The sequence below is a fragment of the Rhinoraja longicauda genome, chromosome 1 (assembly GCF_053455715.1).
Source record: "Rhinoraja longicauda isolate Sanriku21f chromosome 1, sRhiLon1.1, whole genome shotgun sequence".
Classification (NCBI taxonomy): Eukaryota; Metazoa; Chordata; class Chondrichthyes; order Rajiformes; family Arhynchobatidae; genus Rhinoraja; species Rhinoraja longicauda.
Window position 1 is genome coordinate 66,490,626 of NC_135953.1, and position 27,742 is coordinate 66,518,367.

Sequence of the window (27,742 nt, forward strand, 5' to 3'; positions counted from 1 at the left end):
ACTTTACAATTAAATTTTGATGTTCGTTCTACATATACAATGTTTTAGCAGTTTTTGACAGATGAGCTCTCACTGGGGTAATCATGGATAGAGGCCATTTGGATAATCAATCTTTGCTGGCTCAATGTAGGAGTAATCCAGCTAACCACATTTCCTCTTCCCATAACCTTGCAGTTCTGATTAAAAAACATTATTAACAGTTGCCCCCGCTAGTCACTGCCTGCCATTCTGAAAAGGACCCGTTAATTCCTACTCTTTGCTTCCTGTCTGCCAACCAGTTCTCTATCCATGTCAATATCCTACCCCCAATACCATGTGCTCTAATTTTACACACTAAACTCTTGTGTGGGACCTTGTCAAAGGTTTTTTGAAAGTCCAGATACACTATGCCCACTGTCTCTCCCTTATCCATTCTATTTGTTACATTCTCAAAAAATTCCAGCTGTCAAGTCAAGCTCAAAAAATTCCAGCTGATTAGTCATGGCGCAAGGGCAGAATTCCAGAGTACAAAACCGAACTGCACAACAATGATGGGTGGAATGAAGGGAACAATGGATATTTAATTTGCTCTGCTTCGTGTTTTTGGTAAAAAATATTGTGTCTCAAGTTTCCAGCAACTATTATATTAACGCCATTGGCCCGCTGAATCATTGCCTTTCTGGATGCAGATTAACTCCACCTTACATTCACCAGCTATTTGATTATTTATACATTTTAGAAACATAGAAATAGGTGCAGGTGTGGGCCATTTGACCCTTCGAGCCAGCACCGCCATTCAATATGATCATGGCTGATCATCCAAAATCAGTACCATGTTCCTGCTTTCTCCCCATTATTCCGTTAGCTCAAAGAGCTATATCTAACTCTCTCTTGAAAACATCCAGTGAATTGACCTCCACTGCCTTCTGTGGCAGAGAATTCCACAGATTCACAACTCTTTGAGGTAAAAAAGTTTTCCTCATCTCAGCCCTAAATGGCCTGCCCCTTATTCTTAAACTGTGACCCGTGGTTCTGGACTCCCCCAACATCGGGATCATTTTAGACGAATCTTTATCCCCTCTTTCCCCTACTCCCAATTCCTCAGTCTACGCCGCATCTACGCCCAGGATGAGGTTTTCCATACCAGGGCATCGGAGTTGTCCTCATTCTTTAGGAAACGGGGGTTCCCCTCTTCCATTACAGATGAGGCTCTCACTAGGGTCTCCTCGATATCCCGCAGCTCTGCTCTTGCTCCCCTTCCCCCCCATTCGTAAGAAGGACAGAGTCCCCTTATCCTCACCTTCCACCCCATCAGCCGTCGCATACAGCATATAATCCTCCAACATTTTCACCACCTCCAAAGGGATCCCACTACTGGCCACATCTTCCCATCTCCACCCCTATCTGCTTTCCTCAGAGGCCGTTCCCTCCGCAACTCCCTGGTCAACTCGTCCGTACCCACCCAAACCACCCCCTCCCCAGGTACTTTCCCCTGCAACCGCAGGAGATGCAACACCTGTCCCTTTACCTCCCCCCTCGACTCCATCCAAGGACCCCGACAGTCTTTTCAGGTGAGGTAGAGGTTCACTTGCACCTCCTCCAACCTCATCTACTGTATCTGCTGTTCCAGGTGTCAACTCCTGTACATCAGCGAGACCAAGCGCAAGCTCGGCGATCGTTTCGCTGAACACCACCGCTCAGTCCGCCTGGACCTACCTGATCTCCCGGTTGCTCAGCACTTTAACTCCCCCTTCCATTCCCAATCTGACCTTTCTGTCCTGGGCCTCCTGCATTGTCAGTGTGAGGCCCAGCGCAAATTGGAGGAACAGCACCTCATATTTCGCTTGGGGAGATTACACCCCAGCGGTATGATCAATGACTTCTCTAACTTCAAATAGTCCTTGCTTTCCCACTCTCTCCATCCCCTCCCCCTTCCCAGTTCTCCCACTCGTCTTACTGCCTCTGACTACATTCTATCTCTGTCCCGCCCATTCCCCTGACATCAGTCTGAGAAAGGGTCTTGACCCGAAACGTCACCCATTCCTCCTCTCCAGAGATGCTGCCTGTCCCGCTGAATTATTCCAGCATTTTGTGTCTCCCTTCGATTTAAACCAGCATCTGCAGTTCTTTCCTATACGTTTCTCTCTCCATGGCAATACCATACCCCCAATACCATGTGCTCTAATTTGCACACTAATCTCTTGTGTGGGACCTTGTCAAAGGCTTTTTGAAAGTCCAGATGCACCACATCCACTGGCTCTCCCTTATCCATTTTACTTGTTACATCCTCAAAAAATTCCAGATGAGTCTAGCATGATTTTGATAAGAAACCATCATAATCTATTATTTTGAAAAGGTCAACGAAGGCAAATGTACTTACAGACCTTGCCTTGGCAGTCTGCTACAGAAAGTGGCAATTGTGGAGGAAGTGTTTGGGTGGAGGTGGAGGTTTTGTGTGAAGAATGACAGTCTGTGGAGTTGGCAGAGGTTTTGTCAGGCAAATAATTTGGGGTAGGAGGGAAAAAGAAGAGCTGAGTACAGAGAAGATCAGAGGGATGACTGTGTGGGGGTTGGGGAGCTTGATGGTATATATGGAAAGCAAATTCCAGACATTGGGAAGGGATTGAAGAAGCGGTTCAGGGGTGGTGTCAGCGTAGTCAGGGATATAATGATCAATGAGGGTGAAAATTCCCAGCGGGATTCTACTGTTGAGGAGTTGGCTCTCCATCTGCATCCCAGGGGGAATGAACTCAGTCACAAATGACCAAACAGGACTCAAGCACTTACCAATATCTCCCTTGTCTGTTCAAGATGCATACCTTGTTGATTAAGTGACATTAAATGGGTAATACATGCAAACATTGCATGGGGCTGATGCCCTGTGCATACAATGTTTGCATGTATGCTCAGTTGATGTCACTTAATCAACATTTTACTGCATTTACAAGGCCTGCAAATGATACGCGCCATGAACAGATGAGCCCGGCAGCAGCCCCATGTACGCATGTTGAACCCTGAATTCCACTAATGACAAACAAAGTACGTGGTTGCACTGAATAACATCTGTTTTTTGGTAAAACAGGTTTGCTACCGAATGCCACTGCAATGCAGTGGAAGGCCCAGGCCACCAGATATTTATTAATGCCCAAATAAACAAACATTCTTTAAATTTACTCTTAATTTTCAACATTTTGTTGGCATAACTAGTTCAAAAATGTGGTCTGTGCGTCAGAATATTTCAGATCTCCTCTGTGAGCATATCCTAAATCTAGAATCTTGAGAATGGAGTCGAAGAGAAGCATTATGAATTAATGTACAACTTAACACCTTAATCACAGTTTGCAGCATTCAAAATGTATAAGTGTTAACCATTTCATAGTTTCTTTCTTGCAGGTACAGGTTGGCGATATAGTTAAAATAAATTGCACAGAATACATACCTGCTGATACTGTACTACTGTCATCAAGGTAGAGGTGCCTGCTGATGCTTGTGGGGAAGATGGCCCCTCTACCTCTTGCACTGTTCCAGTACTACTCCAAGAAAATGGATTTCTTGCAAAATAGAACTGGACTATGCATTTATCTTTATTGCTTCATGGGTGTCATAAACTGGGTTTGGCTAATTATGATGAAGGTCTAGATACCACACTTTCAGAAGGATGTCAAAATCTTGAATATGTAGGAAATGTTTACCATGTTACACAGGGTTGAGAGACTACAATAATGTTCAGAGATTTAAAAAAATACTGATTGTACCACATATAGACCACCTGGAAAAAGTGGAAAGATTTAACGTGTTCAGAATCATGAAGTGTTTTGGTTAAGAGAATTGTTTCTAATGGAGGGGGGTTTCAGCAGCCAGAGGGTATGGTTTTAAGATAATTTGAAAATAATATAGAGAAGAAATTGAGTTTTTTTAATATTGTGAGCTTTTACCAGCTGAAATTTACATCCAAAAGGAAATGGAAACAAAAGCAAAATAACTTGAGAATAGGGCAGCTGTAGCGGCCAGCTTTAGTCTTCCCTATAAAACCCCAAAGCTTACCGTTTGATGAAGGAATGGGAGCGGTGGTTCTTGACTCAAATAACAACAATAAAGAGATCTTCACGGCGTTGCAGTTAGTAGTTTATTGAAGCAAAATACAAAACAGATCTCCCGTCGTTAACTTGTTTGTTTGCAGTAAGAACAGTATCTCACCGACACTCCTTTGTATCCTGTTACTACTACGACCCTTTATCTCAGCAGTCTTCATTGTGATTCTTATGGCCACTAACATCTTATTATCTTAGCAGGCTCCTGTAGTTACTGTATGACTTGCTAACCTTATGTCAGCAGGTTCTTGACGTGTCACTGAAGCATTAAGTCAGTGCTGGGCAAGTTATACTCATGATCAGACTCCTCCCATGGTTCCTCCCAGTCCGTATACGTAAGCATAGTATTGGACACTCTTGGTGTCCAAAAATAATACAGCAGGACACAAAATAATATAATAATATACTAAAATACCTAATAAACGCAAAATGGCTCCTACAGCAACTATTAAAAGAAATCACGAAGAGTTTAAACTGATGGCACAGTAATGGAGCAGTTAGTGTAGCTGCCTTGCAGTTGCTGTGACCTGGGTTGGGTCCTGGTGTCCAGTGCTCCCTGCATGAAATTTGCACTTTCTCTCTGTGACTGCCTGGGATTTCACCCACTGCTCAATTTTTCACTTGCATCCCAAAGATATACAGGTAGGATGGTTAATTGGCTACTGTATTTACCACAAGCATAAGAGGGTGGTATGGGAATCAGGATGGAGTTGATGGACATGAGAGAGAATAGTCAACTGGGAAACAAGTGGAGCAATGGGATTACCTCTCGAAGCCGGTACAGATTCTGGGCCAAATTGCTGCATAATTTGTCGCAAGCGAAATAGCTCTTTCAAAGCACTAGCACAAAATTGAAAAGTTGGTGAGTGGTTCCATATCATAAAGTGGCTGGATTCCAGAGTCAATCATTTATTGTTGGGCCCTCTGCAGAATCCCAAGATCCCCTCTGCAGAATCTCTAAAGGGGACTGCCAAGGGCAGGGGAAAGGTTTCCAGCTTGCGCAGGTCAGTGCACACGTGAGATGCTCTGAGTACCATCAGGTCCATGTGAAGAAAATTGTTGGCTACATTGACTAGCATTCTCGTGATGGACTACTAGCAGTATTCCATAGTAAAATAAATCCTGCAAACCGAGTAATCTGCTGGCCATTTCAGCCCCATAGACAATGTTTCCAATCGATTCTTGCAGGCAAACATGACTCTACAAACACTGCTACCACAGTTATACCACCTCCAAACTGCCATCTGTCCTGCACCCAATAGATTCCTACCATGATACTCCCCGCAAATTTGTGTACTCTACAGTCATAGCTTCAGGCAGACATTTCAACCCAGCAGACTAATTTGCCTCTATTTGTTCTTACTATAGATTGGCTAAAAGTAAATTGATGCTTGGGCAGATTGCTACAGATTACAATTAGAGATCGACGTCCTTTTCATTTATTTAATAGACAGAATAGATTTTGGAAGTGTAGACAGTTTTTCAAATTTTGTTTACAATATGACCACAATTTTTATTTATTTTTTGTGTTGTGGACAATGTTTTAGATTTAAGACTTACCATTACCATGAAAGGAATTTTCTGGAAATGTAATTATATACAGTCAAAAATCCCTAAATTTTAATGGAAGCTGGGTTTCTGAATATTAAATTCAAAATACATTTAAGCACGAATTTTAAAAATTGATATTTCAAAGTGCAACTTGGACTTTTCTTTAGCAGAGCCATTTTCTTGGAGACAATTTATTTGAAACTTTTTTAAATGTTTTGTTTTACAAAATCCATTTTTTTGTTCAAGTCAAAATGCAAAGATGAAGTGAAATTTCTGATGTGCTGATTTTCATTCAATGTGTGTACATGGAAATTATTATGCATTTATTTTAGAGCACTTCGGTTCTATTACAATGTGCAAGTATGTTAACTGCTCTTAAATTATAGGCAAAAGAGTGGTTCTATTGTTACCTATAGCACAGTTTGAGTAAAAAAACTATAATTGCCTAGATGCAACTTGAGTGAGATAGTGTTGATTTTCTTTTAAACCATCTAAATTTTTTAATTTTTGTGGATCTTTGCTTACATTGAGTATTATTAATTTTAGTACTAGTTTATAAAGATTATTTTTTATTGATTATTGTTTGAAATTAAAGATATTTTGATCTTTAATTTGTTCTGACTGATCTTTAATTTGTTCTGGATTAATTTGTTCTGACTGGGCATTGGGCTTTACCAATCAAAACTAGATGGGAGACACATTCTTTTCTCTTCCATTTCAAAATAGTAGGAAAATATGTTCTCTATTTTAGTGTTCATGTTGTGGGCAAATACTTCTGCACACCACATTTTGTATAACCTAAGGGTTAAGACAAACAGACTTAAGAACAGTTTTTACCCCAGGGCCATACGAGAACTGAACACTACTGCACTAGGCAATACTGTTAAAAAATCTTTTGTACTTAATATAATTGTATTTATTTGTTTTTGCATTTATTGCATATATGTTTTTACGCACCGTCAGGATTGGCTATTTTTTAATTTCGTTGTACTCGTTGCAATGACAATAAATGAATATTATTATTATTATTATTATAATGTTTGAAGTCAAATAATTGCATCTGATGTGGTTAAAATGGATTTTGGAAAAATATATTGCAAAGAAATTTTAATTGTTTTTTAATTTTCTGCATAACCAATCAATTTGCTTTTTGCCTTTTTCTCCATGTTTTCCATTATTACCTTATCCCTCCACATTATTTGTGTGTATGCGTGCGTGTGTGTTTGTGTGTATGTGTGCGTGTGTACCCTAACCCTCTATCTGCTGGGATTAATATAGGTGGCAGTGGGGGAGATTGTGAAGGTGACCAATGGGGAGCATCTCCCAGCTGACCTCGTCATTCTGTCATCAAGGTCAGATTGAATTTGGGGAATGTAATACTGCAGCAGTGGGTCCTCAAAAGTAGCACACAAAAAGGCAAATTGTGGGTCTATAATGTGGCTTGATTCACATTCTGGATCAGATTTCTGAATTAAATTGAGACTGCTTAAGGTTTAACATTTATAGATGAAGCAGAACTATTTTTCAAATATGTATTTTTTAATTAACAATTGGGATGTGTAAAGTGCCCTTTTTATTTTTTTTTCTCTTGGTGGGTTTACAAGCTTACTGGAGGACTCACTGTGCTTTTCTGACTGTTATCTTTTGCATGTCCTTGAACTTATAACTACTCTGTATTTTATATAATGTGACAAACTGCATGTTGGTGTAGCAAATGTAATGCCAATATTGCAATTGCACTTCCAGTGTTCTCATGTAATCTGGGTGCTTGTTGTGGTGTCCATTTTTGTGGCGTATATGTCAACAAGTTTATCCTTGCTGCTATGTTCCTGAGGCTTTATGAAATGAATTTCTAATTCTTTTACCTCAATAATTTTGCCTCTGGATAATGCTTCCATTGCCCCACTCACTGCCTCTTGGTAAATCTTTTCTGGCACACTGTAACAAGCATGAGCTATATCCTTGTAGCAGAATGCTCAAGTTCCCAGAGCACATCTTTCTGAACAATCATGGAATTGATACCTTGATAGTAATTGGACTTTTATCAAATTAAGTAATTGCATTTTCCTTTCACTTTAAGTATCAGTGGGGTAAAACTGCAAGATGTGTTTTAAGGAATAGGTGCTAAATGTTTTGAAGTGTTTTGGCATCTGCAATGTATTTTTTTGTCATCTTTAGTATGTTCACCCAACCTTTTGTATAACCATTACTCATATTTTGCACAGACAATGCATAAAGTAGGGTATTTATCCAAAATTTAGACAATAGACAATAGGTGCAGGAGTAGGCCATTCGGCCCTTCAAGCAAGCACCACCATTCAATGTGATCATGGCTGATCAGTCTCAATCAGTACCCCCCCCCGTTCCTGCCTTCTCCCCATACCCCCTGACTCTATATTCTCATAAATTAGGTAGCGGTTAATTACTCAATTAAATACACCTCGTTCTGTAAACAAACATCTGATTTGCAGACAAGACGCGTTAAACAGTTGAATAATTTGTCTTCAAAATCCTTAAAGTCACAAAACTTAAATTTCTAACAGCAAAATACGATTAAATAAATGAATGAGAGTACCGTGAATACGCATTCAAAAGTTCAAAAATATTCAATTTTTCAAGTCACTACAACTTTAAATGAATCGGGATGCAGCAGTTTATAATGGTTAACCATGAGTTTGGTGAGAACTAAAGATGTATTTTTATTGAAAAATGCTTCAATGACTCTTGTAAATGCTGGAATTTTGTTATTGAAAGCATTTTGGGATTGCAATTTTTTAAGTTGCCATTTTAACTTTTTAAACTAAACTTCACTCTGTTTCATATCAGTGAACCACAGGCAATGTGTTACATTGAAACTTCTAATTTAGATGGAGAGACAAATCTGAAGATCCGACAGGTAGGATTCACATCCATATTGATTTAATGTATATATGTAATAAAAGTTTCAATTCACTCAATAGAATCTTAATATAGTTGTAAAATGGTCATGCTTTTCCATAGAGTTTGTTGTACTGTAAAATTCAAAAGAACTTGAATACAGCTTTGTGAATTTTGCTTGCATTTGTAATAAATGCATTAACCAATAGGATTTGTGCTCTGTTAAACTTAAAAATGATTTGTGTGCAGCTCCAATATTCTCTAGTGGATATTAACTTTCTTGACTATAAAATAATCAGAAATGCCTCATTACGTAATTAGTAGAAGCAAGATTAGACAATGAACAAGTCAATGTACGGGGCTGGGAGAATGGCTACTTCCACTTCTCATTAATCGCTTCCTTGTCTGAGACCAGCCACTGCATCAGAATGGATCATTAGAAAAGGGCAGCTCCATCTTCTGCTCTATGTGACATATTGCAGCCTGCTTAGGCCACATACTGCGCTTGTTTCTCACTTATCCCCGTCATGAATCCACCCAGGATGATGGATGTTTAATAGATGGCAGCAGTTTCAATAACTGCTCTTAAAACAGGACATTTTAACTAACTTGGCTATTACTAACTTGGCCAGTGATCTCTGACTGATCTTCTTATCGAGTCCACATCACAAGATTAGAAATTGTTCAGCCAGAGCATCTGCGGACAATGGCTTCTTGCGCTTCTTGTGCGTAGTGGTGGAAAGATTGGTGGAAACAGGGCCGTGACGTGAACGCTCTCTCCTTGTCCTCTGACTGATGGGACAGACAATCTAAAGAGCCATACAGCACAGAAGTGGGCCCTTTAGCCCTCCATGTCCATTCCAGCCATCGGGTTCCATATATGTTAACCCTATCAGACCTGCACTTGGTCTGCACGCTGATGTGCCTTGGCAATCCAAATACTTGTCTTGTTTCTAAATATATGTAAGGCTTTTGGTTGGTCTCGAGCTACTTTCCTAGGTGCAGTGTCATTTATTGTCACGTTTTAGAAGCATAGAAAAATAGGTGCAGGAGTAGGCCATTCGTCCCTTCAAGCCAGCTGATCATCTAAAATCAGTATCCCGTTCCTGTTTTTTCCCCATATCCCTTGATTCCTTTAGCCCTAAGAGCTACTAACTCCCTCTTGAAAACATCCAGTGAATTGGCCTCCACTGCCTTCTGTGACAGAGAATTCCACAGATTCACATCTCTCTGGGTGAAAAGGTGTTTCCTCATCTCAGTCCTAAATGGCCTACCCCTTATTCTTAAACTGTGACCTGTGGTTCTGGACTCCCCCAACATCGGGAACATTTTTCCTGCATCTAGTCTGTCCAATCCTTTAAGAATTTTGTATGTTTCTATAAGATCTCCTCTCATCCTTCTAAATTTCTGTGAATACAAGCCCAGTCGACCCATTCTTTCATCATATGTCAGTCCCGCCATCCTGGGAATTGATCTGGTGAAGCTATGCTGCACTCCCTCAATAGCAATAATGTCCTTCCTCAAATTGGGAGACCAAAATTACACACAATACTCCAAGTGCAGTCTCACCAGGGCCCTGTACAACTGCAGTCAGACCTCCTTGCTCCTAAACTCAAATCCTCTCGCAATGAAGGCCAATGCCATTAGCTTTCTTCACTGCCTGCTGTACCTGCATGCTTACTTTCAGTGACTGATGTACAAGTACACCCAGGTCTCGTTGCACCTCCCTGGTTTTTATCGTGATCCTTGAAACTGTGGTCTAAAAGAACAGGTTTTTATTTCTTAACTTCCTAAAGAATGTCGCTATCTTATGAGACAGACTCCCTAAGAACCAGCTATGCAGTAATTATGTTAAGGTTTGTTTTTAAATCCACAACCATGTGTAAATATTGCCTTCATTTTATTTTATTCTTAAATTGACTGAGGTTTGTGTCGTTCATTATTAGTCCTTACCATTAAGTCATGCACATGTGAATAAATCAACTGCCTCAAAGTAGTCAAACAGCTTGTCAAGCAAAGACTGTTGGGTCATGTTCAAATCTACTTAAATTGTTGAAGTAACAATTTGAACATGATGAGCCGCTGCTTTTAGCTGTCGCATCCAACCCTCCCCCCCCCCTGCCATTGGTGTCATCTATATACTAAAACTCTCGTTTGTTTGTTTATTTGTGATCGAACTACAACCGAAACGGTATACGATAGCATGACAATTTCAGGCCCACCTTACTCACCGTCATTGCTTTAATGGTAAAGCAAGTAGTTTTATTGAAATCGGTGTTATATTTTTTAAGTTATTCACATTTTAAAGTTTAAATCTATCTCCTAGGGAGGGGGGAGGGAGGTGGGGGGAAGGAGGTGGGGGGAGGGAGGTGGATGAGGGGGATGGAGAGGGGGAAGTTAGGGAGGGGAGGAGGGAGGGGGGTAGGAGAGGGTGCTGCACCAATGCAGGAGAGGTTTGGGTCCAACAGGTCCACTTGGTCTAGTTCCTCCTGAAAATGAAGCAGACTATTTGTGACTTTTGGAACTCGTACATGCTGTCACAATACCATCCATTTCCACTGACTTTTGGTCTGTCCCTACTCATCTATTATCAAACAATCTCTCATCAAACAATAGAATAACTGTCAAAGGTCTTCAAACAGTTATTAAATGGCTCTGATCAAAGTGTTTAAGAATAATTCGAATAATTTCATTCATACAACCATTTTAACATTAATAGGTATGTTAATAAGAATGTTCAAACACAAATCAAATAAAATAACCACCAGCATCACAGAAAAAGGTGGCCATTTGTTTACTGAGGCTGAGGGCCCGGCTGTACAGTGCACTTGCACTCACTGCTTCAATACTCGGGTGCTGAGCTCAATAGGGAGTCCTAGAGCTGAGAGGAAGATTGTCGGTGCCAGCATCTGATCTTCAGCTCGCTTCAGATTTCTGCAGTTGCCATAGTATGTATGGAAATCATAGACCTGCTGAGGCCCAAACACCTTGGCTTCTGTTACAACCACCTCTATTGCACATCAGCTTTATTCTACACTGAATTCTATCAACATTTTTAGCTGGCTAATTTCTAAAGGTGTGGAAGCTTTTGAGGCTGCAATTTTGTTTTGACAATGCCTAAATCAATGGGATGCATCTTTCTGAAAGTAACCCTCAAAAGTAAAAAAAAGATTAACAGTTAATCCATTACAAAATATCATGTGATTTTTCTCATTCTTCTCTCAAGGGTCTATCTCAGACAGCAGGCATAAAAGATATTGAAAGTTTAATGAATTTTTCGGGCAAACTGGAATGTGAGAGTCCCAATCGTCACCTCTATGATTTTGTTGGCAACATTCGATTTGATGGAAAAAGGTAAATGAGTGTGGAAGGTAAAACACAGTCAAAAACAGTGGCAGATTAATTCACCATACAAAAATTTGGGCAAATTTTCTTGAGATGATTGTTTTCAAATTTGGTCTATGTAGAAGGAATGGATAATTTCATTGAAGAGTGTTTTAATCTTGAAGTTTGTGTGGTCTCAATTTTAATTAACTTTGGCTCTGAATGCCTGAAGCATGGTTGGAATTCAGCATTAATTATTATCCCATCATCACCATTGTTCATAGCAGTGCTGCACTGTCTTCTTTGCCAATTGACCACTGAACCCATTTTATAGGCATGACCGTAGTATTAACCCAGGTAATAATTTCTCTTATTTGTGTTTAATGTCTTTTTCATGATGAATAAAATATTTCAAATAATATTTCACATCTTTATTCCCGTAAATTCATTGTTAAAGCTAGATGGATCTTTGCATATTTGTATGTATGCAACATGTCATTTCACAGATTCTCTATTCCGCTAGATTTTTTCAGTGCACTTAAGGAATCACTGCACAAGGTTCCAGTGTGAAGCCCTTCGTTGAGCAGTATTATTTACAGGTTCATGGCTGATTGAATAGAGTTACTCCATCCCCATTTGTAATTGTTGCTCATGGTTTGTCAGGACCCACGAGTCATTTCCAATGACATTGCAAAGAAACAGCCACCTATTAGCTAGGGAGACGAACCAAACATATGAAGTGAATTGGTTTCTGAGCATTTGCTAAGACATAAATTCACATCAATTTATTTCGGGTAGCTTTTTTCCGATGCATTTTTATAGAATTGTATACTGCAGGAGATCTTAGAATGAGCTATCCAATTAGTCTGAAGTAGGGTCTCGACCCGAAAAGTCGCCCATTCCTTCTCTCCTGAGATGCCGCTGACCTGCTGAGTTACTCCAGCATTTTGTGAATAAATACCTTCGATTTGTACCAGCATCTGCAGTTCCTTTCTTACTCCTATATTCACTATCCCAACCAATAAGGACAAGCATGCCAAATGCCTTCACCAGTCTTTCTACCTGTGTTACCACTTTCAGGGAACTGTACTTCCAAAGGTGTCTGTGTTATCCAACGCTCTCCAGGGTTCTACCATTTATTGTGCAAGTCCTGACCTGATTTCAACTACCAACATGCAACACCTCATTCTTAGCTAAGTTAAATTCATTCTGCCATGCCTTAGCCTACTTCCCCAGTTGGTCAATGTCCAGTTATAATCTTCGATAACCACCTGCACTGTCTGCCACACCAATTTTGGTGTAATCCACAAATGTATTAACCATGTTAACAACATTGTCAAGCAGATCATGTATACTCCATTTGAGTCTTTTGTTAAACAGTTATCAATGAAGACAGTTTTTCTTGCATTAAGATTGCTTTTGAAGCATAGCGTTTACTGTGGGTTACAAAATTATGCTCATTATTAATTTTGTTGAAATTTAATTTATACTATTAATATGCTACGCTCAAAGATCTGCCTAGGTTCTAGAGTAATTGATTAATTCAGCAGCATCTATCTTAAATTAGTAATTCTCTAATATTAGATTTAAAAACTAACTACAAGTGTTGTAATCCAAAAAGACTCATCACGATATTCACATTCATGCTGTGTGTTTACTTTTAATGTTGCTATAATTTTTTTTTTAAAGTCTATTTAATTTGAAATTATTCTATAAAATCTCCTAGAGATTTTTCACAACCTGCAGCAATTAAAAATATTTGGGCCAAATGTGTCCCTATAGGTTTCGACAGTACATGCATGTAGGTTAATAGCCTCACTTTTGTTTTATTATGGAGCATGCTGCTCAGCTGACATTTGCCATTTTGACTTGTCTCTTTAACAGCACATTCCCCTTGGGCCAAGATCAAATTCTTTTGCGGGGTGCTCAAATAAGAAACACCCAGTGGATTCACGGAGTTGTGGTTTATACAGGACATGACACAAAGCTCATGCAGGTATGTTTGTGCCATTAGTCGCTCAATTCTTATATTTGAGTGGCCAGGTCCATAAGTAGTCTAAACAGTACTCCAAATTAGGTCTCTGCAAGGACTTGCTTTCCTCCTTCATGATTTCTCAACATTTGTTCTCAATGCCCTTCCCTATGAAGAAAAGCATGCCAAAGATCTTCTTTACTTCACTATTCTCCTGACTCACCAATCTCAGGAAAACATGCACTGTACTAACAGATCTTGCTGAGCATTTGGATAGCAGTAACAGGATCATTCTGAGTCAGCATGGATTTACGAAGGGGAAATCATGCGTGACAAATCTACTGGAATTTTTTGAGGATGTAACTAGGAAAATTGACAGGGGAGAGTCGGTGGATGTGGTGTACCTCGACTTTCAGAAAGCCTTCGACAAGGTCCCACATAGGAGATTAGTGGGCAAAATTAGAGCACATGGTATTGGGGGTAGGGTACTGACATGGATAGAAAATTGGTTGACAGACAGAAAGCAAAGAGTGGGGATAAATGGGTCCCTTTCGGAATGGCAGGCAGTGACCAGTGGGGTACCGCAAGGTTCGGTGCTGGGACCCCAGCTATTTACGATATACATTAATGACTTAGATGAAGGGATTAAAAGTACCATTAGCAAATTTGCAGATGATACTAAGCTGGGGGGTAGTGTGAATTGTGAGGAAGATGCAATAAGGCTGCAGGGTGACTTGGACAGGTTGTGTGAGTGGGCGGATACATGGCAGATGCAGTTTAATGTAGATAAGTGTGAGGTTATTCACTGGAAGTAAGAATAGAAAGGCAGATTATTATCTGAATGGTGTCAAGTTAGGAAGAGGGGATGTTCAACGAGATCTGGGTGTCCTAGTGCATCAGTCACTGAAAGGAAGCATGCAGGTACAGCAGGCAGTGAAGAAAGCCAATGGAATGTTGGCCTTCGTAACAAGAGGAGTTGAGTATAGGAGCAAAGAGGTCCTTCTACAGTTGTACCGGGCCCTGGTGAGACCGCACCTGGAGTACTGTGTGCAGTTTTGGTCTCCAAATTTGAGGAAGGATATTCTTGCTATTGAGGGCGTGCAGCGTAGGTTCACTAGGTTAATTCCCGGAATGGCGGGACTGTCGTATGTTGAAAGGCTGGAGCAATTAGGCTTGTATACACTGGAATTTAGAAGGATGAGGGGGGATCTTATTGAAACATATAAGATAATTAGGGGATTGGGCACATTAGAGGCAGGAAACATGTTCCCAATGTTGGGGGAGTCCAGAACAAGGGGCCACAGTTTAAGAATAAGGGGTAGGCCATTTAGAACGGAGATGAGGAAGAACTTTTTCAGTCAGAGAGTGGTGAAGGTGTGGAATTCTCTGCCTCAGAAGGCAGTGGAGGCCAGTTCGTTGGATGCTTTCAAGAGAGAGCTGGATAGAGCTCTTAAGGATAGCGGAGTGAGGGGGTATGGGGAGAAGGCAGGAACGGGGTACTGATTGAGAGTGATCTGCCATGATCGCATTGAATGGCGGTGCTGGCTCGAAGGGCTGAATGGCCTACTCCTGCACCTATTGTCTATTGTCTATTGAATGTAATTTTTTTTGCAGAATACTACACGACCTCCACTGAAGTTGTCAAATGTGGAACACATCACAAATGTCCAAATCCTCTTCTTGTTTGGTATTCTTCTCTTCATATCTTTCGTATGTGCCATTGGTTCCACGGTTTGGAATAAAAAACATGGTAAAGGAGTCTGGTATCTTCACTTCAGTGGTAAGAATCTAAAGAAAAGTGCAAAATACTTGTTTATGTCCAATATGATCCATAATATACATGTTTATCTGCTGAAAATGGTACATTGTTACATGTAGCTACTTGTATATTGAGTCTATTGTGCATCGAAACCAAATGGGAGAGCTTTCAGCATTCTCGACCCCCCACCCCCCACATATAATTTTAATAGACAACTCTGTAAACCATGGTTTCAAACAGAGCTTTTAAGGTCAGTGCTCTACCTTCAGCTGGAAAAAAAGTATGTCTAGGTCCTATCTCACTTCCATTTGCTTTATAGACAATAGGTGCAGGAGGAGGCCATTCGGCCCTTCGAGCCAGCACCGCCATTGAATGTGATCATGGCTGATCATTCTCAATCAGTACCCCGTTCCTGCCTTCTCCCCATACCCCCTGACTCCGCTATCCTGAAGAGCTCTCTCTTGAATGCATTCAGAGAATGCATGTTTCCTGCCTCTAACGTGTTCAACCCCTTAATAATCCTATATGTTTCGATAAGATCTCCTCTCATGCTTCTAAATTCCAGTGTATACAAGCCTAGTCGCTCCAGTCTTTTAACATATGACAGTCCCGCCATTCCGGGAATTAACCTAGTAAACCTACGCTGCACGCCCTCAATAGCAAGAATATCCTTCCTCAAATTTGGAGACCAAAACTGCACACAGTACTCCAGGTGCGGTCTCACTAGGGCCCTGTACAACTGCAGAAGGACCTCTTTACTCCTATACTCAACTCCTCTTGTTATGAAGGCCAACATTCCATTGGCTTTCTTCACTGCCTGCTGTACCTGCATGCTTCCTTTCAGTGACTGATGCACTAGGACACCCAGATCTCATTGTACATCCCCTTTTCCTAACTTGACACCATTCAGATAATACTCTGCCTTCCTATTCTTACCACCAAAGTGGATAACCTCACACTTATCCACATTAAACTGCATCTGCCATGCATCCGCCCACTCACACAACCTGTCCAAGTCACCCTGCAACCTCATAGCATCTTCCTCACAGTTCACACTACCACCCAGCTTTGTATCATCTGCAAATTTGCTAATGGTACTTTTAATCCCTTCATCCAAGTCATTAATGTATATCCACTTACCTTCCTTCCGCCTGCCCCCCTGCATTCATCCGAACCCAACCCCCACACTTGCCAGGTGTTCACCATCCCCTCTGACCTCCCCCTTTCAGACACCGAACGGTCTGTCCTCAGCAGAGGCCTTACCTTTGTTCCCCTCCGCCCCCACATCAACGAGTTCCGGGTCCGCCACGATGTGGAGCTCTTCGTCCGTCGCCTTCGCCTCCGAGCCATTTTCCATGGGAAGGATTCCTCACCCCCCAGTGATGACCCCTTCTCCCGTCTCCAGTGGGCCCCCTCCTCTTGGAACCCCCCCCCCCCCCCCGTTAGCCAACTACCCTCACTAGAACTTTTCATCTCCAACTGCCGGTGGGACATTAACAGCCTCAAATTCTCCACTCCCCTGACTAACTCAAACCTCTCCTCTCCTAAACGTTCAGCCCTTCACTCACTCTACAACAACCCGGACTTAATCATCAAACCTGCTGACAAGGGAGGTGCTGTGGTAGTCTGGCGAGGCCAGGTGACAACTCTCGGATACCGCCTCCTACTTATCCTTGGTCCATGACCCCACCGACGAGCACCAGATCTTAATCATCAACACCATCACTGACCTCCCCAATTCCGGCGCTTTACCCTCTAATGCCTCCAACCTTATCGTTCCCCAGCCCCACACGGCCCGATTTTACATTCTACCTAAAATCCATAAATAGAACTGTCCCGGCAGACCCATTGTTTCTGCCTGTTCATGTCCCACCGAACTTATTTCCACCTACCTCAACTCCATTCTATCCCCCCTGGTCAAATCCCTCCCCACCTACGTCCAAGACACCTCACACGCTCTCCATCTCCTCGATAATTTCCGGTTCCCAGGCCCTCACTCCCTCATCTTTACCATGGATGTCCAGTCACTCGACACTTCCATCCCCCACAAGGATGGTCTCGAAGCCCTCCGTTTCTTCCTCGACCGTAGAACCAGCCAATCCCCATCTACTACCACTCTCCTCCGCCTAGCAGAGCTGGTTCTTACCCATAACAACTTCTTCTTTGACTCCTCCCACTTCCTCCAAACCAGAGGCGTAGCTATGGGCACTCGCATGGGCCCTAGCTACGCCTGCCTCTTTGTCGGGTACCTCGAACAATCCCTGTTCCAGACGTATACCGGCCCCATCCCCGAACTCTACCTCTGCTACATTGACGACTGCATTGGTGCTACCTCTTGTACCAATGCAGAACTCACTAACTTCATACATTTCACCACCAATTTCCATCCTGCGCTTAAATATACTTGGACTATCTCTGACATCTTCCTACCGTTTCTGGACCTCACCATCTCCATCTCAGGAGACAGACTAATGACTGACATCTACTACAAACCCACTGACTCCCACAGCTATCTGGACTACACTTCTTCCCACCCTGACTCCTGCAAAAAGTCTATCCCCTATTCCCATTCCTCCGTCTACGCCGCATCTGCGCCCGGGATGAGGTTCCACACTAGGGCATCAGAGATGTCCTCATTCTTTAGGAAACGGGGCTTCCCCTCTTCCATTATAGATGAGGCTCTCACTAGGGCATGCTCTGTATCCCGCAGCTCTGCTCCTGCTCCCCTTCCCCCCATTCGTAACAAGGACAGAATCCCCCCTGTCCTCACCTTCCACCCCATCAGCCAGCATATTCAACAAATCATCCTCCAACATTTCCGTCACCTCTTAACGGGACCCCACTACTGGCCACATCTTCCCATCTCCTTCCCTTTCTGCGTTCCGCAGAGACCGTTCCCTCCGTAACTCCCTGGTCCACTCGTACCTTCCTACCCAAACCACCCCTTCCCCGAGCACTTTCCTCTGCAACCGCAGGAGATACAACACCTGTCCCTTTACCTCCCCCCTCAACTCCATCCAAGGACCCAAACTGTCTTTCCAGGTGAGACAGAGGTTCACCTGCACCTCCTCCAACCTCATCTATTGTATCCGTTGCTCTAGATGTCAACTTCTCTACATCGGCGAGACCAAAGGCAGGCTCGGCGATCGTTTCGTTCAGTCCGCCTTAACCAACCTGATCTCCTGGTGGCAGAGCACTTCAACTCCCCCTCCCACTCGTAGTCTGACCTTTCTGTCATGGGCCTCCTCCAGTGCCATAGTGAGGCCCACCAGAATTTGGAGGAACAGCACCTCATATTTCGTTTGCAGCCCAATGGTATGAACATTGACTTCTCCAACTTTAGATAGTTCCTCTGTCTCTCTTTTTTCCCCCCTCCCCTCCCTCCCCCTCTCCCCCTCCCCCTTCCCAGTTCTCCCACTGTCTTCCTGTCTCCACCTATATCATTTCTTTGTCCCGCCCCCCTGACATCAGTCTGGAGAAGGGTCTCGACCCAAAACGTCACCCATTCCCTCTCTCCTAGATGCTGCCTGACCTGCTGAGTTTTACTCCAGCATTTTGTGATACCTTCGATTTGTACCAGCATCTGCAGTTATTTTCCTATACTTTCTTCTGTCTTTTATCGCTTCCTCTAACCCCTTCTGGCTGGGCTGGTTTCTCTCCATCCCTATTTCTTCCACAAAATGCTGCAATTATAGTATCAATGTAGACTCAATATTTGCAAAATAGAAAATTAATACTGATGATTTTCTCACATGGTTTAAGTTATTTTGATCTTAAGATCTGGGATTCTAATGAGACTGCATTCATTACCCATTTTACTTGACTAAACAAAATGGGAGCAGGACTTCACAGGATGTGATTTGCAAGCCCAAGGCTACTTAGGAGTGTACTAAGTCAACCTGAGAAAGTGGACGATTAGCTTCCATCTGGCAGGTTAATTTCTCGGATGTAATGAACCAGTAGAGATTTACATCATTCTGAGAGATTGTGTTGTTGTTTTTCTTGTGTTAGCACACAAATTAAGAAATTTACATCAGTAATGTACACCACAGTTCCTTTAGGTTGCAAACATATTTGTCCTATGTAATCTCAAAAATCTATGATGTTGCTCACTTCCTGAAACATTTTTTGAAAAAAATTCGAAGACCATCGATAAACCAAGCATCTGAACATCTTCCATGAAAACCAAAATGGCAATGTTTGGGGTTCTTTTCCCTGGGGTTCTTTTTAAACCTGAGTAAACTCCAGATATTTAGCCATCAATGATTCTTGGATCATTAAATGGCAATGTCTATAGTTAAGGGTATAAACATTTGTGATAATGGGTACGGACAGTAGCCTTGATAGTCAACCTGGAGACACCAGACTGATAAGTCTGAAGAAGGGTCCTGACTCGAAACTTCATCTGTCCATTTCCGTCCACTGATGCTGCCTGACCCACTGAGCTCCTCCAACACTTTACTTTTTTTATAGTGAATCTGTCCTTCAACCACTGCAGTCCTTGCAGTGATGATATTTCCACCTTGGATATGAGTGACAAATTGCACTGTTTGGGAAAAGTCTTGATATCTGCTGTTGTTTTGTTACCTCTTGATTAAAAATTTTCTAACCTACTTCTTGTTGGCTTCCACATTCTGTCTCATCTCCATAAAATTGGGGCTATCCAAAATTTTGCCTATGTCCCAACAGAACTAGGTCTGTAACATTTCATATCTGCACTTGCTAAGATGCATTGAGTCTATTAAGCAAAAAAATCAAATTTTTTACAATCACATTTTGACCTTACTATTACCTATCTTCGTGATCTTCTGCTGCCCATAACCCTTTGAGATGAGTGTTCATCTTGATCAGTTCTGATGTTAATCTTCCACCATTTTCAACGTGCCTTCAGCTGCCAAGGTCTTGTGCACCTCCAAGGCATTTACTAAACCACCTTTTTCACAAAGCTTTTATGCATCTGCCCTTTAGGAATGATTTATGGAGCTCTCATACTCACATGCAGCATCTACTGCTTTAACCAACTCAAAATTGAGTGGAAAATTCTCAACATTGTTTTTCCTTCCACTATTATTAAACATAATAAGCAAGAAAACTATTTTCCCACAAAAATAATCTGTTCCATCTTCAGACTTGAACCTGCATTTTCCATTACTGTCTCAATCAAGATTGAGCAGGATAGTGATAGAAAGTGTAGGAAAATTGGATGACAAGCCAACTTCTGTTCCTTCAGTTTGATTTTTTTTAAAAAATTATTTTGACTGCACCAGTTAGTAAGCTGACAAATGGCTCCATCCCAACCTTACACTGACAAGGCAGAAATCATCTTCCCTTCTACCTGCAATGGCTGTTGCTCCATGAACCACTCAGCGGGTCAGACAGCATCTCTGGAGAAAAGGAGTTGGTGACGTTTCGGATCTTCAGTCTGAGTCAGGGGAAAGGAAAACGAGAGATATAGACGGTGATATAGAAAGATTTCGAACAAATAAATGCAAAAAAGTAACAATGCGAAAGGAAACAGGCCCATTGTTAGCTGTGAGCTAGTTGAAAACGGGTTACAGACAATGAGACTCAACAAGACGACTGAAGCAAGTATGACGTGGGTGGGGTGGGATGGAGAGAGGGGGGGGGGGGTGGGATGCAAGGGTTACTTGAAATTAGAGAACTCAATATTCATACCACTGAGTTGTAAGCTGCCCAAGTGAAATATGAGGTGTTTTTCCTCCAATTTGCATTTGGTCTCACTCTGACAATGGAGGAGGCCCAGGATCAAAAGTTCAGTGTGGGAATATGAAGGGGAATTAAAGTGTTTGGCAGCCGGGATATCAGGTAGGTCCATGCAGACTGAGCGAAGGTGTTCAGTGAAACAACCACCCAGTCTACGTTTGGTCATGCCAATGTAGAAGAATCCACACCTTGAGCAAGCTTTTGTTCAGTCATTTTCAGTCGTTTAAAGTTGAGATCACTAGATTGTTGGATGGGGACAGGCCTGGTTTTGTTGAGTAGTGGAGCAGGCTCAGCCCATTCCTATACCTTTTTCTTATGTGCCTGCATCAATCTCAGCAGAAGTAGGCAAAACTGTTGTTTCGGCCTCATCGGGGTTACTTTTATCCCCTTCGAATCATAACTTCCTCTTGTGTCCCAGTGCCAATTCTGATGTTGTATTCCCACAGTTTGCTTTTTGGTAGTGACAGGTTTGTGTGGTGGAAGGGTGTTTGTTTTTCTTAGCCAAGGAAAAATGATTCAAGGAAATGAGTTTGGCTGGTGTTGGGCCAATGTCGGGGCTTGGAGGCTACCTACAATGTTGGCAGAGAAGTGCAACTCTAATTGAAGTAACTGGAGATGGCACTGTTGAAATAGCTAAAGTGGCTACTCCTGATGTCTAACCAGTCATACTGCAAGGGAATGGCCTAAGATTTCCTTGGAACTGATCACCATTTGTCTACCCATTTTTCCAAAAGAAAAGTATTCAGGGAAGTTTTATCCTCAGCAAGAACTTAAGGAAGCAGTTCCTGACAAACCGGATTAGGGCCTGTGCAGTAGAGACTTCTATTCCTTGATCACACAATACACTGATGGCTGTAGGAGTCATAGACCCAGCATCCATCAACTATTAGGGCTGCGGGAAGGAACAATGGACCCAGCATGGGGGGGGTCGCTGTGGGGGGGGGAGGGGGGGGGAGAGAACAAAGGGAGACCTGGCACAGATACGTTATAACTTTGTCAGCACCCTTTATGGGCGACTGCATGCATGCCTTGGGTTTGCAAGCAAAGAATTTCACTGTGACTTGTCACATGTGACAAAGTTCATTCAAGTAGCGAATGTTTCAAAAATATTTTAAAAAGAGCATTACTATTATTTTTTTTACACTTAGAAGTACAAAAATATTGAAAACAATAATACATTTAAATGAACTCATTTGATTCAACAATATGTGAATTGCTTAAAACGGGTCTCTGTGTCTCTTTTGATATAAACTGAGTGGCTAAACATTGGCCAAGTATAATCAGGGGCCGGTTCAAAGGGCTAGTGGCTCAGTTTTCCTGCTGGATAAATCACGGATCTTTGCATTCCACTGCTGACCTATCTCAAACCTGGAGTCGGAACGCAGTGCACTTCACAAAATCATTTGCTCTGCAGGTGTTTGAGACTTTTGCATTCACTCACACTTCCCCAAAAGTCCTGAACCTGCCCCTAGTTACAACAGTAAATGCCAACTCTTCTGTAGATATGTGATCCAATCTCTCTTCATTGGGCCAGTGCAATCTTTAAATTTTCTTGTAACTTAAGATTTTTTAATACCAAAAAAGGAAACATTCAATTGCATATATTTTATAGGCTGTTAACTCATTCATTCTGCCCCACATTGCCAGACACCGCTCAATCTTGACCTCGGATGCTGATTGTGTGGAGTTTGCATGTTTTCCCTGGGACCGTGTGGGTTTCCTCTGGGTAATTTGTGTTTCCTCCCACATCCCAAAGACATGGGTTAATTGGCATCTGTTTTTTTTAAAGTTCCTAATGTGTAGAGAGTGGATCAGGAAGTGGGATAATAGAGAATTAGTGTGAAGGCATGATCGATGGTCAGGGCGGACATGGGAGGCCAAAGGGCCTGTTTCCAAGCTGTATGTCTAAAGCTGCCATACTTTACTGTCCTGCAAATTCATTCCAAATCTTTCCTCTCAATAAAAAATTGACTTGTGCTTGAAATCATTGTTTTTGCAGACAGTGGAGCCGCTTACTTTGGATTGAACTTCTTAACTTTCATCATCCTCTTTAATAACCTAATTCCAATCAGCCTCTTAGTTACACTAGAAGTTGTAAAGTTCATCCAAGCATTTTTCATTAATTGGGTAAGTGTGAAATTTCAGTTTGCAGTAAAGTCTGATGCAGAGAAAAAAATGCATCTTTAACTTCTACAAATGTTCTGAATATTATACAGTTCGTTTATAACATCATACTTTTTACAACGTGTTGTACAGAGAGTTGGAAATTGTCCTTTCACTGTGCGTCTGATTAAGTCTCCAGCTGCATCTTTGAGACTTGTGGGCTGTTTCTTACAACATTGTTTTCTGTCTGAAATTAAACTGAATTTTGTTCTTTATTTAAAGGACTTGGGGTATTATATGATCAGGAGCTGTCTATTAGTGTGTAAATGAAAATTGTTTTGAAACCATTTGAGAAACTGAAAGCTTTTGTTGAATCTACCATTGAATGGTTTCTTTCTTTGGAGATCTTTGAATTTAATTTAAAATGTTTTCCAGAGAGAACCACATTTTTGTGGTAATATAATTAGATTTTCTATATTCATATTTTTAAGTGCATTTTTTATTCCCATTGATTTCATGAGAAGCTGAGTTGTGAGTGCCAATTAATAGTCATGAAGACACTACCGAATGTTGGAAACATGTAGAAACTGAGATTAAAATACCCAGAATGATTCCCAATTATGAGTAAAATAGAGAGAAAGGTGATGTCCATTCACCTTGACTTGTGAAGTTGACTTATTAGTTTCCGAAAAATTTGACGGGTTTTGTGTGTGTGTGTGTGTACGTATATATATTTTTTTAACTCTCCAACACCCATTTAGCCACAAGTGGTAATTAAAGTGTCTCATGCATCAGTATGATAAAAGAAGACAGCATGTTACACAAACTTCTGTACTTTCAGTACTGATGATATAATGTTTTAATTAGAAATTGTTAACAAGTTAAAATATTTCTCTTTGCTCCCTTTTTTGTCTTATTAGGATATTGATATGTTATATGAACCAACCAATACCCCTGCTATAGCCAGAACATCCAATTTAAACGAAGAACTAGGACAGGTAGTGCTTCTCAACTTAAAAAAAGCTATTTGTGTTCAATTGTGTTTAATCGTGTTGAGGAATTTCGGCATTATCTATTCCTGAGTCACCCTCTTCCCATAGTAACACATGCATGACCCCTCCAACCCCACTGTGTTGCCAGCCATCATTTCATGGATGAGATACGATTCCTTCCAATTAAATACTGAGAATATTAATTGTTTTAACCATGCCATACCCTTCCTCCTTTAGTTTAGTTTGGAGAGACAGTGCAGAAACAGGCCCTTCAGCCCACCGAGTGTGCACTGACCAGCGATTTCTGCACATTAACACTATCCTACACACACACACTAGGGAAAACTTACACCTACATCAAGCTAATTAACCTACAGACCTGTACATCTTTGGAGTGTGGGAGGAAACCAATGATCTCGGAGAAAACCCACGCAGGTCCTGGGGCGAACGTAGAAACTCTGTTCAGGTAGTAACCGTAGTTGGAATGGAACCTGGGTCTCTGGCGCTGGAAGGTAGCAACTCTACCGCTGCGCCGCCCTCCTCCAGGCACTAACCTCAAAACACACCACCACCAGACTTTCTTTGGTAGGCAATGTAACTACAAGCTACACTTCTGTCTCCAGAACATCCTTTGCCTTTTCCTCTGCCTCAATATAAATCCTTGCTTTTGTCAACTGCAAAATACAGCTGCACTGTGCTGACCTGGCCAACCTTCCATGGCTAAATTTCTTACTATAAATCCTGCTACCCATATTGTACACCAAATCAACACCCATTTCCCCCAATGCTCCCACCCCCCACCAACTCTTTGCCAACTGACTCTTTGTTCACAAATAGCTTACTTTTAAAATTTCCATCGCTAGGTTCAAATTCTCTTTTCTAAGTTTTAAACACCCAAGTCCTCTGCAAACCCGGTGTGTTCCACAGCCTCTCTCCCTTCACCAATAGTGCTGGAGTTCACACCATATCTGACAACTGCCATTAGTATCCTAATTCTTGTGCATTTGTGCTTAGTTATTTGAGAAATTGTGTTCATTACTGACTTAATTTTACCTCAAAGTAATAAAAGTTAAGCAACTTAATACCAGCACATTAAATATCAATTTGCATTTCAACAGGTGAAATATATATTCTCAGATAAGACTGGAACTTTAACCTGTAATGTTATGGAGTTTAAGAAATGTACAGTAGCAGGAATTGCTTACGGGTGAGTTTTTTTCTGATCATTTTCTGAGGAATTTACTGTTATAAAATTTAGATCAGTCTTTACCCGAGCACCAGTCTCTATAGTTGAAGGTCTGAAGAATAAAGACAAAAGACTTGCTAAAACAGAATCCTGTTGAAACATTTTTGTAAAATGTGTCAATTAATATTTATATTCTAACAAGCCTATAAAATTATATACTTCTCAATCACTCCTCCCCCATTCCCCCCCTCTCTCTCTCTCTCTCTCTCAGTATCACCTCCTGCCCTTCAGTGTATTTTACCCAATGGTGTATTTGCAAGTGCCATAGTTGGGGCAGGGACAGAATTCAAAAGCTGACACCAAACCTAAAGAATGCAAACATGTCTACCAGATTCTGCTCGTGGGTGTTGAAAGAAAAATTCAGCCATCATCACAAAACGTACCATTGCATTTTAAACATCTTGATCTTGGAGATTCCTCAAAGCATGTGCCACTTTTTAACATTACATACTCCCATTGTACAGCAACTAACCTTGGCATTTAAATCCAATACTAACAAATCCTGGTAGATCAGGCAATCATAATTATAATTTAGTAAGTTGTAAAATTCCATTGCCTGCACAGAAATAACATTTGGAATGCGTTCCTAGAATTTCTCACCAAACTAAACATTTTGTTGTCTCTGATGTAAACTAATCTGTATTTTGAATAGAAAAACATTCAACCACATACTAATCTTTCAATATTTTGAGTATAACCATTTTATGCATTGTGATAATTTTAACTATCCTTTTAAATTAATAATTAGAGTACATTTAAAAAACATGCTTGTGGCCTTCCTTGTTTTCTCTCCTTTTGTGCTTTGTTCCTTATTCCATTTACTTTCTCCATTTTCACTAGTCATTTTCCTGATCATGAGGATTTTAGATACTCTGAAGATTCTGGGTAAGACTAGTTAGTTTTCTTTGCATTCATTCAATTGTTAGGAATTTTTACTATCAGTACACAGTAATTCATCCGAAGCATGTGAAAATCCTTGATTACTTTCAAGTCTCTGACATAATCATGTCAGCATTTGTGATCCAACCTATCAAGTGGGTGAAACTGTACATGCTTTGTTTGTAGATTCTGATTTGAATAGATAAATGTGGTTCTGGAACTCCGCTCATGCAGTACTTAACACGAGTCACGCTGACACCCTTCCATGTTATTTGGTGATAAATCAATGTTGCTGATCACCTTAATGCTGTTTCTGGAAGTTGGATAAAAGTACACACTTCTTCCGTGAGGTTCACAGTTGTTAGGTTTTCCTGGGTAACAGAGTTGAAACTAAATCGCTCCCTATTGAGAGTTGGACGCAAGGTACTGCAGATGCTGGTTTACCACAAAAAAAGACACAAAGTGCTGGAGTAACTCAGCAGGCCAGGCAGCATTTCTGGAGAAGATGGACTCTGGACCCATCTTCAGTCTGAAGAAAGGTCTCGACCCAAAACGTCACCTATCCATGCTTTCCAGATGCTGCTTGACTCACTGATTACTGCAGCACTTTGTGTCCCTGTTTTTGCTCTCTATTGATATGTTCCAAAAACTTGCTGAAGTCAGCAAGCAGCCCAGCAGGTGTGGTACGTTTTGTTACCACTCAAAGGCACAAACAACAATGCAAGCAACTCTCTTCTAGCTACTGAGAAGAGTGTGGCCTCCTGAATGGATTGATACTGCGTGATGAAAGAGGTCCCATAGGGTTAGAGAGACCCGGCAGAGTGGTGAAGAACATTGCCTGCAGGAAGGCACCAATGGAGACGCTCCATGGCTACAGCTAAGCACTCCTGGCAGGAGGTTGTCAGGGAGGTCCCGAAGTACATGAGTGCTGTCTCTGAGTGGTGACATTGCTCATTACCACTCGGCCTTCAAAACACAGGAGCAGGAATGTTAAATGAAGTTTTCAATCCCTGAGCACACAGGTTGGGTGATACTAATACAGCAATGAGCAGAAATCTGTCGGGTGCAGCAGAGGCCTGCGGCAACAGCCAGGAACGAGTCTGAGTTTAGGAAACTGATAGTGACCTCAATCCTGACCTTCACTGGTAAAACAGTCTCTGAGGGGCAGACCCTGTATTTTTCATGTTAGTGCATTTACATAAATAACCCTGTTTCAGGAAAAGCTGGTTAGTGAAACCAGGTTGT

At 41.5% G+C, this 27,742-nt stretch overlaps 1 protein-coding gene across 2 annotated transcripts in view; it reads left to right on the forward strand.

Annotated features, from left to right (window-relative positions):
* atp8a1 (ATPase phospholipid transporting 8A1) overlaps positions 1-27,742 on the forward strand; it is a 269,218-nt gene that overhangs the window by 93,594 nt on the left and 147,882 nt on the right. Inside the window, exons 7-15 of one of the 2 annotated variants that reach the window (XM_078399200.1) lie at positions 6,900-6,973; positions 8,448-8,517; positions 11,725-11,852; positions 13,707-13,818; positions 15,409-15,574; positions 23,277-23,404; positions 24,301-24,378; positions 25,491-25,579; positions 26,459-26,503. In XM_078399200.1, the coding sequence (XP_078255326.1) occupies positions 6,900-6,973; positions 8,448-8,517; positions 11,725-11,852; positions 13,707-13,818; positions 15,409-15,574; positions 23,277-23,404; positions 24,301-24,378; positions 25,491-25,579; positions 26,459-26,503 (890 nt within the window). The remainder of the gene's footprint in view (positions 1-6,899; positions 6,974-8,447; positions 8,518-11,724; positions 11,853-13,706; positions 13,819-15,408; positions 15,575-23,276; positions 23,405-24,300; positions 24,379-25,490; positions 25,580-26,458; positions 26,504-27,742) is intronic. The other variant, XM_078399210.1, reaches the window with a different exon arrangement.